The following is a 16790-nucleotide window of genomic DNA, read 5'->3' as shown; positions in this document are numbered from 1 at the left end:
ACAAAACAACAAAACGATATGTTAGAATGTGACAAGGTCTAATGATTTTATCAAAGGTTAGATGAATCACTTTACCATTGCAAGGTCCCTTTTGAGGGATAGAAAGAGCTCAGGCTGAGAGAATCGCCTGTAGGTTTCCATGTCCCGGGGAAGGAGCACGGACTGCTCTAGGGCCTTAGCTATATATCCTGCTCAGCCCCTATTGTATTCTCGGACCGAGGCAGTATAAGGAATGGCGACCCCGTCTACCTCGAGCTTCGGGCTCCAAGTGCGCGGATTAACACACACTTTAGCCCGGTCCCCTTCCTCCTGGCTTTCAACGGAGGGAGCCCTTTTATTCCTCTGCTCACGGGTGGTTTTTTGCTGCTTGCCCGAGCGGGGGCCAACCTCGCCCTCCTCAAAGGTTTCAACCGGCTTTTTCTTCTTTAGGTTCGGGTTAACTTTTAGGCCGAGATTAGAAGGGAGCTAAGGAGCAACGGGAGGAATAACAGGGGTCTGGGACTGGGATGGCACCTTTGATGATTGACCCTTGCCTCGGGAGGCCATCAACTCTCGTAGGATTTTTCCTTTATTGGAAGCCATATTATCTACTTCGTCGTCTGAGGAGTCTTCCAAGCAGGCTATAATAATTGGGGCGCCGACCACAGAATTTCGATCTTGCTCTCCCTCAGGATCTGAAAGCTCAATCAAAGGAGTTTTGGGATCTCCTCTTCAAAGTAGAACTCGTCTATCTCCTCCTCAAGAGAAAGACGAGATGATTCAGTTTCTCCTTCAGCTTGCGCAGCAACTTGAAGGTTGTCTGGTGGAGGCAATTGCGCAACTGGTAAAGGATTCTGAATGCCAGGTAACACGACTGGCTTGAGATCTTGTCGGGTTAAAAACTTGAGCTTAGACACGTCAATCCTAGCTAGCCTCGGACTACCAGCTCTTATGGCTTGGCCAATGTCATGAAAAGCGCGGGATAGGGGTTGGTAGCCCAAAACCAAATGAGCCGCGCGTAGTTGCCCATCCTCGTTCACGTAAATTTCTGACCTCAAAAGATAGTTCAAGACCGGAACGTTTACATGGCTCAGCCGAGGAGCAATGTGAGCTTTATCTGCAAAATAGCCGAGGAGAAGATTGTGGTTAGGTTACAAAATTTTTTTATTCTTAAGCAAAAAAAAAAAAAAAGGATCTAAAGAGCTAAACCCCTTCCCTAAAGGATTGGCCCTAGAGGTGCCGCACCTGGAATTCCTGCCCGAGTCGGACAATGGAAACCATCGCTCCACTCTCCTGAGGCAATGAGGAAATCATCTTTCATTGTCTTATTGGATTTGGGGAGGCAGGAGATTAGCCTAACAACCTCGAATCGGGATTTAAGATAATACCCCCCTTCTCAAGGTAGTGGCACTTGTACAGATGAACTACATCATGCCAGGTAAGGCCTAGACCCATCTGCTCGTTCAGGACATCTATGCTGCCTAAGATCCTGAACATGTTTGGAGCGCACTAATGCAGTGTCAACCTATGATTGAACAAGTAATCCCGGGTAATCCTACGCATGGGAAGTGTCATTCCTCCTTCTATAAAAGCAATTATGGGAATGATGACTTAACCTACGTCTCAATCTATTAATACTCCTTCTGGGGGACAGTATTCCAGAAACACCCCCTGTGGGATATGATATTTTGCCCTAAAAGCCTCCATGGCAGCCAGAGTATCTACTAGATCCTTGAATCTACCCATCTAAGTTAAACCGGAAGGACGGGAAAGAAAACCGAAGTGAAAATTGAAAGCCGAGGAGAAATTTGAAGCGACGAAGCGAGTGGAACTTACGAGTATCCTCACAACAATCACCGAAACGCTTGGAAATCTCTTCAAGGAAGGATGCTTCGCAGAAATGGCTACAGAAATTTGAAGGTTGGAAATGTTCGTGAATCTCTGGGCATTGGAGTTCTCTGGAGTTCTCTGGACATCTTATATGCTAGTAAAAAAGAAAAACAAGTTTCTTTGGGGCTTTATATAGCCAGGGGGAGAAAGGAAATCACTCCCGTTTAAGAACTTTGGGACGAATGTCAGCCGTTAGATCTGCGCCTCGCCGTTAGATAAGGGAGACATAAAGCCGCCTGGAGTAAATAGCCGCGCCTCGTAAATTGTAGCGTGTCAAAAGTAACTGCCCCCACACGCGTGTACCAGGAACTAATTGATTTCATCCTTTGTAATGTCAAAACCCCGCTTTTCTCCTCGGAAAGAGATCAAAATCGGAGTTTTAAGGGGCTATTGTGGGGATCGGCCCAAAATAAAGGGTTGGGCCTTGGACCCGTCCGAGGACCCCAGCCCATCTGAGGAGTCAACATGACTCAAGCAATCCATGTTCAGGCGCCATAAGAAACAAAGACGACATGTCCGAGGAGTAATTTCTCCTCGGATACTGAAAATTCAGAGCAAATGTACATCCCAACCACTGAGACCCCTATCCTGGACACATGAACATGAGAGAAAAACGAAATATCTAAGCTAAAGCTGCCACCGCCACATTGAATGCACTACAACTACTCTCCTGGTCGCATTAATGTGGAGAAGACTCCTGAACAGTGCTACCTTGGCTTCCGCTACTCACAAAGGACTGAGAGGGGTGTCTGATGGGATAGGTGTTCAAGTAAGGGTTTGGATGATCGACAAGTGTAAGACCAAGATGATAAGAAGAGACCTATATAATGTGTATAAGTCCCCGTAAAAAGAGGGGAGGCAGAAAAAGGAGGGGAGAGAAAATTATCACAAGAAAAGAGGTCCTGCTGTATCACTTTGTATCAAAAAAATTAGTTTTTATTCTGATCCTTCTGGGAGATTTTGAAACATAATGACTTTGTTTCTTGTTCATACATTCTCTCAACCCATGCACTATTCCGTTTAGCTTACTTAAATCTAGTTCTTAAACTCATACTCTACAAGAATTCATTGTGTCGGACTTTTTGGACCAAGAATTGAACGACAAGGACTGGGCCACCGAATTGTTCCCTTACAATAACAATGAATTGATGACTATGATGGTTAGATAATAAAAATATACTTTGGAAAAAATGCAAAAACAAAATAGTTTGACGTGAAAATAATACTTTTAATTCAACTCTATTGAAATTACTCAGCATTATGTTTTACTTAACCAAACATAGAAACATATTATTTGGCTCCACTTTCTTTATTTTTTGTACTCTTATTTTTATCAATGAAATTAGTAATTACCTAAGAAAAATAAAGAAAAGGGAAATAATGTATATATTTTCCAGTTCCAAAATTTAAGCATTTTTTCTAGTCAAGAAAACGGAATTGCAAATAATATCAATCAAAAAACTTTCTTCTTTTACAAAATTAGGTCGAAAGAGAGTGGAGAAAAGGGGGCAAGAGCCCTTGCTCTAGCTAGTATCACAAGTAGCATTGAGGACCTTGACGTACTAGTGGCATTTGGACAAGTTGGCTGCACTTCTTAAGGTGATTCACACCTTGAACATGGTAGCAACACTAGAGTTTAGGAATTTGTTAACTTCAAAAAAAAAAAAAAAAAAAAAAAATATTCTTCTCTTGTTTTCGGGGAGAGACCATAGACCATAGAAGAACTCTCAATATAAATACTATTTTACAAAAAAATTGGGGGCCCCAGGGGCAACGGCTTTTTTTTTTTTTGGTTAAAACCAGGGGCAACGGTTTAAATTTCTACTAATATACTATGGAAAACCACTTTATTGCATAGACATGTATAAAAAATTCGGAAGCCAGGGGGTCATGATTGAAATTTCAACTAATATATACTACATAAAAAAAAAATTATTGCATATACTATATATATATATATATATATATAAATTGTAATAAGAGTAACATTACTTTCACATAAAATTACTATATACTTCATCTATATTATATCTAAAAGTTGAAAAGTAGAATTTAATATTGTTATACTCCTATTAAGCCACCACATCAACCACGTCATACTTAAAAAAAAAAAAAAAAAAAAAAATCCTTTATGATTTTTCTATTTTATTTTATATAAAATAATCAAATATAGTTCATGGAAAAATTTGTTAAGCACTCCATTACTAATCAACATGTTATTATTCATTTGTTTTAAATGCAAATGTTTGACTATTTAGTTACTCAAATTGATTTCAACTTTTCATTTTATTCTTTCTAATTTCAAGTAATTGTTAAAATTGAATAATTTATTATATTTTTAGTGGATATATGCACATCTATATCATATCATATTATTATACATAATAAAAGTTGAGTTTAGACATTGTGACTACACCACATGGCTTTACCAAATTACAGAAATTTTAACAGATTTTTGAAAAATAAATATAATTTTTAATAGATTTTAAATATATATATATATATATATTTTTTTTTTTAAATTTCAGTTTCATACTTTCATAAATTTTTACTACATGTAAAAAAATTGAAGAATTTTGTATAGATTTTAAAAATTGCAATATTTTGGATAAAATAGAAGTTTAGTTATTATTGTCAACTTAAACTCTAATCCTTAATCAATATTTAGGATGTACACGAAATCTTAATCAATCATTGAATGTTTATCAATTTTATTTAAATTACCATTCATTTGTAGTTTTGTACTTTAATTCATTATAATATAATGGCTTTTAGACCTCTTAAAAACACAATTGGATTAACTTAGGTAATTAGCCAAGTTGTTACTTAGTCCAAATTAACAAATCTAGGTTATCACAATCAAAACAATCATATCATGCAAAGCAGCGGAAAGATAAATAAGACAATGATATGATCACCCAGGAAACCAAACCGGTAAAAACCTGTGGAAGATTTAATCTAGCTATCCTCAAAGTAAACCTGAATCCACTATCTTGAAAGCATCGAAGTTCATACAATAAGATTTACAAACCCCCACGCTCGACTTCTTATTGCTACCCACTAGTAGAACTTACTGACATGACCACGTGTAAGCTCCAAATCCACAGATTCCTTCTTTCTTGGATTCACCACCAGATACAAGCACACCTGCTTGTGTTTCTTTAAACTGCAATGGCAGCAACTGAATTGATCATCAACGTGTAGATAATATCTCCTCCTTGAAAATCCTAAGTTTGTGTAAAGGAAAACTCCTCTAGATCTCACAAGAGATTTACACAAACAGCAATATGAGCAATACTAAAACGTGGTTAGGGTTTGCCTTTTATACCTAGGGCAAATTAGAAAATCCTAAACGTTTTAAAACAAAACTAGGGCTGAGTTGGAATTCTGCAGAAAACGCCTCTGACCCGATTTTCAATTGATCGAGCCTAAGCTTCGATCGATCGAACCAGGTCAAGAAGCTTAAATGGTTCCTGCATCAGCTTATTCCAACTTTACATAAACGAACCAACTTTGAGCAAGTCTAAACACGACTAAACATATTGTTTTGATCATGATTTGCCAACAATACACATTAGAGTTCTAAATACATAAAATCCTAAGTCTTTAGAACCTAACAAACTCCCCATTTGGCAATCCGTGACAAAACACAACTAGAAGCTCAAAGTTTACAAAGAAAAGCTCTTTACAAAAATAATGCTCATAAAACAAATTCAATCCTAACTACTATCCATTAGTTGCAAGTGTAGACAGCAGCTCAATTGAATCAACCTGTATATTTCCTGAAACACTAAACAAAATCATAAACGCATGTGTGACAGAAAAACAAAAACAGTAAATCAACAAATATGCAATCTAACTCTCCCCCTAAGTTAGATACATCAAAAACAATGTTAACTCCCTCTAAACAGAACATTCTTGTATTTTCCACACATATTCTCACATTTCATCTAAATCTCCCACTTTTTGTCACGAATTGACAAAGATAACACAAACAAAGAGTAACAAAGGTCAAGAGAAAAATAGACAATCAAGGGAACACAAAACAATTCAACTCTATATAAAATAGAGACAACTCCCCCTACGAAGAGTAACAAGGGTTAAAAACAAGCTTCTCCACCTATAAAAATAGGAAACACAAAACAAGTGTTGGGAAAAACAGTTTTGGGGAAAATTTAGTAGATGGGGAAAAGAAAAACACACAAACCTAACTTAAAAACTAAGTTGATGATACACATGAAGAAAAATATTATCTCTTTCAATAAATGCAAACATGACACTATGTGACCCATAAACAGTTGCATGAGTAGAGAAAATATTTGCACATTGATTATCCATCATATCTTTTAAGAAAATAATTTTCTACAATTCACACATAAAAATAGCATATACTAGAATGTACAAAGGACTTAAAAATTAATCAATCAATTTTTAAATCAAGTTGAGTACCCATTTTAGCAAAGTGTATGCAAGCTATGTGTGAAAACAATGAGAGATATGACTGCAAAACTACAAGATGGATACAAAAAATCAATGTAATGCATGTAAATCCTAAACATAAATGATGCATGAAAAAATCAAATTTTTGAAAAACAGAGCAATTTAATGCAGAAACTCCTCAAAGCACAATATTTCATGAATGAAATGCATGAGTATGAGATTAAAAGTTTTTTAAAAAAAAACACTTGAATTCAACCCAGATCTTCCAAAAACAAGTTTTTCAACCAATTTATCTCCAAACCTCAAACATTAAAGACATTTTGCATCAAAATCTAGGAACATGTAATCTTGGATGGCCACAACAAGATCACACACAATATAATGTACCAAGTTTAGCAAAGAGTAATTTGTGTAGTGTGTGCAACTAGCAAAAACTTGAAAAACATGTGCGGTGATATGTAAATAGAAGTCAATCACAATTTCTACAAAATTCATCACATAGAATTTGAAAGAGACTATCACCAAAAGAGTTACATCATATAACTCTCATATCTCATAGAAAATAAGTTTGCAATCATGTAAGTTTCTTGATTTGCCTCATATTGTACACATAAATTTTATTTGAGTAGAAACTTATTAAAATAGCCAGAATAATGTACACACCAATTTTATCATTTAAATCGAGGTTACTCCTTATGTTCTTTTTGTGCATGTGTTACACTTTCTCGAGCACAAAATCTTACGATATGCACTAAGGTGTTTATGATTGGCTAGTAAACAGTGGTGAGATGGTTATTTATACATTTCTCTAAAGGTTCAAGTCCGACAGTCAAAGACATGTGACTTCAAGATCAAGACAAAGTGATTAAAACCATAAACATCTTTCTTATACAACATGCACTACAAAGCTCAAACTAGTAAAGTGCAATAAATAGGCTCATCCAATCTAAACAAGGTACATAAACTTGTTATGTAAAGATAATATGGCCAATCCTTGATTATAAATCCAAGATATGAAATACAAAACACAAAAATCTTTTTAGTTTAAAAATATGACCAAAAACAAAAAACACACATTATGCTAAATGAACAATGCAAATGCAATGCATGACAGTGCTTAACTAAACTATAGAGGGTATACAAATAAGAAATATCATTTTCTTAATTAACCATTGAGTACATGTACAAACTAGTACATACTCACACAAAATTAGAAATAACTTAATATTTATATAACACATACTATCCAAGTTTCTCCACAATGTCAAGCATGTTCTAAATCAAGAGAGAGATATCATAATTCATGTAATCCTCAAGAAAAATAAAACAAGACTCAAAATAAAATATTTTTGTCTTTTTGAAAAATTTTCAATGTTTTTGGATTTTATTTTTATTAAATAAAAAAAATTCTAGAAGAAACAAAACAACCAAAAACAAAAACAAGACATGTCCACAAACAATTGAAAGAATTAAATCAGGGACAAGTCAGCAACACTCACCTTAGAGAATTTTTTCTCACCCATATAGCACGAGTCTTCGGCTTTGTAGGTGAAAATCCATGAGGAGCAGAGTGTATTTGAGGAATTACACCAATCTTTTGAGAGGTACTGAAATCCTGTAAATTCCTTTCACAAGCCAACAAGCTCAAATTTTTCAAAAGAATATGAAACAATTTATATGGACTTATGGTAGGAGAAATATCATCACAAATCCTAGACTGAAACACAGAATGCTTAAATTTCAGTTTATGACAATTAGGACGAATGTGACCATGGATACCACAAAAGTGGCAGACAGAAACAAATTTAGGAACATCAGTATTCCTAGTGGGGTTTCAAATCACAGGCTTTGGTTCTTGCCTCAACAAAGAACAATTTGGTCTAATATGACCAACAACACAAAGGTGACAGGTAGGCACAAAAACAGATTTATTATGCTCTCTAATAGTAGGTTTAGACTTAGGTTTAGAAATTTCAGCATCTACATGAGAACTTTTACCTTTGTCTAACCTAACAGAATAAGCCTTTTCTTTATTATTCCTCTTAAAAGGAGGGATATAAACTTTCTCAATTTTAGGCTTAAGAGAAACAGAAACACTTCTGTTATCAACAGCAGACTTGGTACAAGTCAAATTTTCAATTTTAGTTTTAGATTCAACTAACTCTTGTTCCAAACTTTTCATCTTCTCATCTTGAGAGGAAATTTGATTTCTCAAAAATTCATTCTTTTTATTAGATTCATCTAATCTAACAACCAATTCCTCTTTTTCAAGATTAGCCAATTTTAACTCTTCCTTGAATTTCTTAGCAATTTTCATAGATTTCAATAATTCCTTACGAAGAGTTTCACAGGCATCAATAAAATCAACAGAAGCATGAGTAGAAACATGATCAGAAAGACATTTCAAATTATCCATGACAACAGGGGACTTCAAATTATCCATGACAACAGGGGTCAAGGATCAGCTCTTAGATCAAAAGATCTAAAACAAAAGAGCTACCTGCTCTGATACCACTTGATGGTTTTTAGACCCCTTAAAAATACAATTGGATTAACCTAGGTAATTAGCCAAGTTGTTACTTTGTCCAAATTAACAAATCTAGGTTATCACAATCAAAACAATCATATCATGCAAAGCAGCGGAAAGATAAATAAGACAATGATATGATCACCTAGGAAACCAAACCGGTAAAAACCTAGGGAGAATTTAACCTAGCTATCCTCAAGGTAAACCTGAATCCACTATCTTGAAAGAATTGAAGTTCATACAATAAGACTTACAAGCCCCCACACTCGACTTCTTATTGCTACTCACTAGTAGAACTTACTGACACGACCATGTGCAAACTCCGAATCTACAGACTCCTTTTTTCTTGGATTCACCACTAGATACAAGCACACCTGCTTGTGTTTCTTTAAACTTCAATGGCAGCAACTGAATTGATCATCAACGTGTAGATAATATCTCCTCCTTGAAAATCCTAAGTTTGTGTAAAGGAAAGCTCCTCTAGATCTCACAAGAGATTTACACAAACAACAATATGAGCAGCACTAAAACGTGGCTAGGGTTTGCCTTTTATACCTAGGGCAAATTAGAAAACCCTAAACGTTTTAAAACAAAACTAGGGTTGAGTTGGAATTCTGCAGAAAACGCCTCTGACCCGATTTTCGATTGATTGAGCCTAAGTTTCGATCGATCGAACCAGGCCGAGAAGCTTAAATGGTTCCTGTATCAGCTTATTCCAACTTTACATAAACGAACCAACTTTGAGCAAGTCTAAACACAACTAAACATATTGTTTTGATCATGGTTTGCCAACAATACACATTAGAGTTCTAAATACATAAAATTCTAAGTCTTTAGAACCTAACAAAATAAAAACGTCTATCCTTATTAGTACTTTCTTTCTTTATACTAATATGAAATTCTATCCATATTTATCCAATAAAAATGATCGAAGGAGATTTAGTTTAAGTATAAATCATCTAAATTCAAACTTTATCGGATTAAGAAGTTACCTCCTTATAAAAACAAAGATTTAAAATCTTATCTCACTCTAAAATACAATACAGGTATTATTTTGCTTAGCCATGTTTGTCTCTTTACTTTTTTTGTTTTTTTGGCTTTAACAATGTTGGTGTGGTAATGCATTTCATGAGTACTTATTTTTGATGTTGCAGCTTTCATAATAGAAAAGTGCTACATTTCTCCTCTCTGCCCTACCTACAACCTTGCAGGTATTTTTTTTTCTTTCATCAAATTGAATAGATTTTTTGTATTTGTTGCCTTTTTATTATATATAATATGATTTTTATCAACAAGTTTTATAGATAGGCTGAAATTCTATGTTTGATCACACATTTTAGTGTTTTTTTTTAGAAGTCAATATAACAAGCAATATATTTGTATTTTTTAATTTCTTATTACATGATTATTTATTGTTGACATCAATATTTTATAATGGATTTAATTTCTTATGGTTTTTGTTTGGTGCTTTATTCCGTGTAATCTATATTCTTTAATTAAAAGCAAAATTTGCTGTCAAACATGAAATTGGATATAAGAGAATCTATCCGTCCAAATTTCTATGTAAGTCTATCTTTACTTAACTCCAGTTTTTTATTTATTTATTTATTTTTATTTTTTTAAGCTCAAAATTTTGGATATTTTTTCATTAATGAATTGAAGTTTTGGCTTAATTTTGTTTTTAACCGCTTCAATTATTGAATTCATTATTTTTCATGTGTAATATTAATATCTGTGTTTTTTTTATTATAAAAAAAAATATATGTGTTCTTAAAGGCTAAAACACAATACAATTACAAACATTACTTTAAGTTAGGGTGTTATATTTATTTATTAGTATGTTGGAATGTTAAATTACGTTAGAGTATTATATTTTTATTTATTATTAATTTAGAATGTTACATATAGATATATATGCTGGTTTAGGGTTGATATAACTTATAACCATTTGAATGAAATCAACACTAAAACAAATGATTTAAATATCAAAATAAGAAATAAAAATTAAATTTCTTTTAAGTGTACAAGTACAATTTATTTTTTAATCTTAAATTTTAAATTAATTCCTTTTTCATTTTATTTTTATTAAATTTAATTATATTATCAAAATATTTTTTACTAAGTCGTGCATCGCACAGGCATAATATTAGTTATATCTAAAAGCTGAGACGTAGAATTTAATGTTACTATACTCCTATTGAGCCACCTTATCAGCCACGTCATACTTTAAAAAAAAAATTCCTTTATGATTTTTCTATTTTTTATATATAAAATAATCAAATATAGTTCATGGACAAACCTGTTAATGCACTCCATTACTATTCAACATGTTACTATTAATTTGTTTTAAATGCAAATATTTGACTATCCAACTACCCAAACTGATTTCAACTTTTCATTTTCTTCTTTCTAATTTCAAGTAATTGTTAAAATTGAATAATTTATTATTTTTTAGTGGATATATGCACATGTTTGACTATTCATTACAAATGTTACTATTCATTAGATGCAAATGTTTGATTATATTCAACTACCAAAATTGATTTCAAATTTTCATTTTCTTCTTTCTAATTTCAAGTAATTGTTAAATTGAATATTTAAACTTTTCATCTTCCTATTCTTAAAAAAAAAAAAAAAAAAAAAAATTCTTCTTCTCTTCCTCCAACTTTTCCCCTCTCTCTTTGCCTCTTTATCTACCTACTACTCTTTACTTTACAGTTAAACTTCCTTCATCATTTCCTCTTTCTTATATTTTGGCTCTTCTTCTCCCTATCTTATTTTTTATAAATTTGATATCGTTTATTCCATTCAATTCATATTTTTTCTACACAAAAATTGTGAGTACTCTCTCTCTCTCTCTCTCTCTCTCTCTCTCTTGATTTTTGTTCTTTCCTATAACTCTAATTTAGGTTGATGGTTTTTTTTTTTTTTTTGGGTGTTGTATTTTTCAAAAATCCCATCACAAATCACTCTTATAGCTTTGGTTGAATTTTGGTTTGGGTTAATATGTAGTTTTTTTATTTTTTTTTAAATTTTTTTTATAAATAGAAATTTGAGTTTATACATGACTACGAATTTGAATGTGCCTAACAATGGACTTTCACTGAATAGAGATGTATTCACAATGTTTTTAGCTTCAAATACTTCTTTAGTAATGTGAAATTGAGAAAGAGAAAAGGGTAGGCAAAGGATGTATAGTCTTTTATAATCTACTATGTCTTGAAGAAAGTGGAGGGCCTATTAGTCTCCCTTCTATTGGAATTTTGTATAGAAAACATTTTGCTATAAGTTCCTTGACTTTTTTTTATATTTTTAATTTGGTCATTTTATTACAAATAATTAGTATCTCCACCATCAAATTTTTAGTGAATTTGAACTTTCTTGGTAAACTTTTACTTTGCTTAGTTGATCATCTTTACTGAAAATGCAAAAAGAGAATAAGATAAAATATAATTTACCATAGAGCATTATTAAGCTAATAATGTTTTTATGTATAGATACTTAAGGAATTTTTTTTTTTCTTTTTGCATTTTATTTTATTTTATATTTCCACTTTATGATATATGGTTTATTGATAATGATCTATTGTATAGTTATCTTTATTTACTTTTTCACTTAGTTTCAATTGTGAGGAAGAAAGATATGTGGATCTATGTTTTGGAGGAAAATGTACCTATAAGAGTTGAATTGCATACATCTGTATAGTCATAAACAAAGTATAATTAGTTACAACTTGGTCTAATAGTCCTCACACTATCAATTTAAAAAAAAAAAAAATTATTGCATTGTGTTTTCATATATATCTCACTATATATAATACCTGACTACAAAAAACTTCTAAATTAAAACATAATTTCAAATAATACATATTGAACTTTTAAAAATATACAATCTAATATATTAATTCAATAATTATCTAATAAAAAATAATCATATCAAATTTTTTCACGCATCACACGGGTCTACAACTAATTTTTATTATGCATCCATCATAATAGCTGTAATTGTGAAAAATCTTGTGTTCTTAAACTTATACGATTTTCAAAAGCCCAAAAAAATATTTTGCAGTTTGTACAATTACTCCCTGGGTTGGAGATTTTCACTTTCACTCACAAAAGCATAATATTAGGGACACCAAATTGGGCCTGACGACGTGACCATATTTGACTACAGGTAGAAAGCTGAGATGCTCACTGAACCTCCTATCCAAGCCTCCAGAGGCTGAGCCAGTAAAGCAATTAAAACCCAAAGCTGGTGCCAAAATCAGTTTAATAAGCCTGCCTCATGGAAATTGGTGTTAGATGAAATCCAAATAATTTTCTTTTGTTAGTTCCGAAAGATTCAGGAGGATTTTGAAGCTAAATCCTTATCAGTGGACAAGTCTTCAAAATTTCCAACCGTTGCCAATAAGGCCAAATAACTAACAAGAAAACAATGGAACCAAAAAAAGAAAAAGAAATTTGTAGTCAAGACTCAAAATAATAACACTGGGAAGTGGTGGTAACATAGTTTGAAGTTTGAACAATTACATCCATAATTGAAATAATAGGTTGCAACAACGGACTCCATAACCATCATCAAAATTATTATTACTTTCCATAATTCGTGATGGGATTGCAAATGTTCTCGAGCCATTTTAGCTTGTCGTGATACAATTCTGAATCCACGAGCTGGAGGTCATCTAACCATTGAATCGCCTCTTCAATAGCATCTTGAATATTTTCCTTAGCTGCAGGGGCAAGCTTGGAACCAATCTTCTCATTATTGATAGTATTCCTCATGTCATAGGCATAGTTCTCCAAAGCTTCCTTAGCCTTGACCTTCTTCCTGTGTTCATCATCTTCAGCCTTGTACGTCTCTGCATCCTGGACCATCCTGTCAACCTCTTCACTGGGTAGTCTTGCCTTATCATTAGTGATAGTGATCTTCCTCATCACACCAGTGGAGATCTCCTCAGCAGACACATTCAAGATACCATTGGCATCAATATCAAAGCAAACTTTTACTGTAGCAACACCCCTGGGTGCTGGAGGAATACCATGAAGCATAAATCCCCCCAACAAGTTGTTATCCGTAGTTCTTGCTCTCTCACCCTCGTACACAGAGATGGCCATAGAAGTTTGGTTGTCATATTTAGTGGTGTAGTTGCTCTCCCTTTTGGTGGGAATGGCAGAATTCCTTGGAAGCAAAACAGACATATCTATTGTATTAATCTTTATACCAAGGGACAAAGGGGTGACATCCAAGAGAATGACGTCTGCAAGTTTCTCATTACCCATACCGGTCAAGATAGAAGCTTGAACAGGGGCTCCATAAGCCACAGCCTCATCTGGATTAATGCTCTTACAAAGCTCCTTCCCATCGAAGAAGTCTTGCAACAACTGCTGCACCTTAGGAATTCTGGAAGAACCACCCGTAACAACGACATCATGGACACAACTCTTATTCATGTTAGCATCAGTCAAGCACTTCTCCACAATATCAATAGACTTCCTGAACAAATCCATGTTGAGTACCGCAAATTTGGCACGAGTAATAGTTGAAAAGAAATCTATACCATTATATAAAGAATCGACTTCAATGTCAGTCTCAATTGCAGAAGAAAGAATCCTCTTTGCTTTCTCACAAGCAGTTCTCAACCTCCTAAGAGCTTTGGAGTTTACACTAATGTCCACCTTGTGTTGCCTCCTAAATACTTCAACAAAGTGCTTTACCATTCTGTTATCAAAGTCCTCACCTCCAAGGTGAGTGTCTCCAGCAACGGCCTTCACTTCAAAGACACCTTTCTCAATGGTAAGTAGTGAGACATCAGCAGTACCACCACCCAAATCAAAAATCAACACATTTCTCTTGCCAATGCTATCTGCAATCTTGTCCAGACCGTAAGCAATGGCTGCAGCAGTCGGTTCATTAATTATACGCAGGACATTCAGGCCTGCAATGCCTCCAGCGTCCTTTGTAGCCTTACGCTGGGAGTCATTGAAGTTGGCGGGGACAGTAACAACCACATTCTTCACAGTTGTGCCCAGGTAGGCTTCAGCTATCTCACGCATCTTTTTTAGGACCATTGATGAGATTTCCTCGGCAGCAAAGTGCTTCTCTTCACCCTTATAATTGACCACAATCATAGGCTTATCACTAGGGCCTTCAATGACCTTGAATGGCCAGAGGTTGATATCGCTTTGAACCAAAGGATCACTATATCTCCTACCAATCAGCCGCTTTGCATCTGCAATATAATTAGCCTTTTAAGAAATAGATACCTCGAAAAGTATATGGAAAAACTGTTAGACAATAATGAAGTACGAGAAGCAACAAGATATATATTTACTTTTTATTTTACAATTATATTTTTTATTCGTGAATTTAAGTAATGGAAGCGGACATTTTTGTAGTTCATTAGCCTAATAATGTAGAGTCATCACCGACTCTAGAGCATTAGGCCGGCAGTAAAGTTTTCAATGTTTTGCATGTTTGACAATAGGTGAAGAAGAGTTCAGGATAGAGAAGTGTTTCATGTCTTTAGTTGACAAGGAAACTTTTCCTTCTTTAGTAGGTGAGTTGAGAGGTTTGACTATCAAATAAATTTGGCTTCAACGTGTGAATGTAGAACTAGTGGAGTTTTGTTTTTCTTTGTTTGTTTGTTTTTGTTTGTTTGTTTTTTTTTTTTTTTTTCAATTGCTTTTTAGGTGGTATTGTTTAATACTCTGTTTTCTTGTCTACTTTGTAATCTCTTATATATCTCTATATAAGGTTAGCTACGTAAAGTATCAAGGCATCAAAGAATAAGCAGTGAGATAGCGAATAAGTGGTGTGTGGCGAATTATGTGTAATGTTATAAGCATCAATAAAACTTCTTTGTATATTCTATTTGAGTGTGATGAGATTTATTACCAAGTATTTGACATCTATACTTTCTTTTTTAGTGTCAAGTATATTTTGACAAAGTTTTCGTAATGACAAATCTCAGCAAATAAGATAGTATAAAGGAGAGAAAAAAATATTCTAAGATTAAATTACAAATAACATCCGTAAAGTTTGGGGTAATTTTGATTTTGCCTCTTAGAGCTTGGGGTATTAAGTATCATTGGTATTTGTTCCCTTCCATCAATGCGGTGTGCTCAACTATCCCTCAAGTATTATATTGGCACCCCAGCGACACTCTATGTTTGAAATTGTATTGTTATTGCATCCTCTATATTTGGTGGTTAACAATAGGGACAGACCCAGGATTTTAAGCTATCAGGGGCCGGAGTAAAAAAAAAAAAAAAAAAAACTCCAAATAGGCATCCATATAGTATTAAAAAAATTATAAATACACAAAATAGTTGTTTCTAAATACATTAAGAGGCAATTATCTACCAATAAAGACAAAAAACAAAATAATTTTTTTTTAAAATACTAGGTTGACTATAATTTTTCTTTTTTTGAAATTAGAGCATTTACCGTTGTGGTGCTATAAATTTTAGCTTTTCGTATCTCAAAAACAAAATAATATTTCTTTTTAATACTAGGTTAGCTAGGATTTTTTTTTTTTTTTTTTTGAAATTAGAGCATTCACAATGGTGGTGCTAAAAATTTTAGGTTTTAATACCTCAAAAAGCTACTTTATCTATTTTACCACTTCACTCACTTTACAATACACCTAATATCAAATATTCTATTTTTTTTAATCACTTTATTTAAAATAATATAAATAACTCATTTAAATAATAAGGAAGAAAGAGAATTTGAGTTTTTTAATTGAACGAAGCGATATAATCTTAATAAAATATTGTATTTTATTTTTAATAACTGTGGGGGGTAAAAGACCAGGAGGTCCATATCAATGTCTACATGGGGCCAAGGGCCCAGTCCAAGGAAAAATCCCTCCTCGGTCATGGGAAGAACCCTCCTGGGCATGGTTGTAGCTGAGGACAAATGGGGCAACCTGCCACTGGTAGTGACATTCCAG

General features: G+C 33.6%; 1 protein-coding gene across 1 annotated transcript; it reads right to left on the bottom strand.

The window, feature by feature from the left end:
• Nucleotides 1–13348: 13348 nt before the first annotated feature.
• On the bottom strand, nt 13349–15057 carry LOC115957752 (heat shock cognate 70 kDa protein-like). The gene has a single exon (XM_031076075.1). The coding sequence runs from the start codon at nt 14962–14964 to the stop codon at nt 13426–13428; it is 1539 nt and encodes a 512-aa protein (XP_030931935.1). The 5' UTR covers nt 14965–15057; the 3' UTR covers nt 13349–13425.
• Nucleotides 15058–16790: the final 1733 nt, after the last annotated feature.

The sequence above is a fragment of the Quercus lobata genome, chromosome 8, assembly GCF_001633185.2.
Source record: "Quercus lobata isolate SW786 chromosome 8, ValleyOak3.0 Primary Assembly, whole genome shotgun sequence".
Classification (NCBI taxonomy): Eukaryota; Viridiplantae; Streptophyta; class Magnoliopsida; order Fagales; family Fagaceae; genus Quercus; species Quercus lobata.
This window is presented reverse-complemented; position numbering and strand designations above follow the sequence as displayed.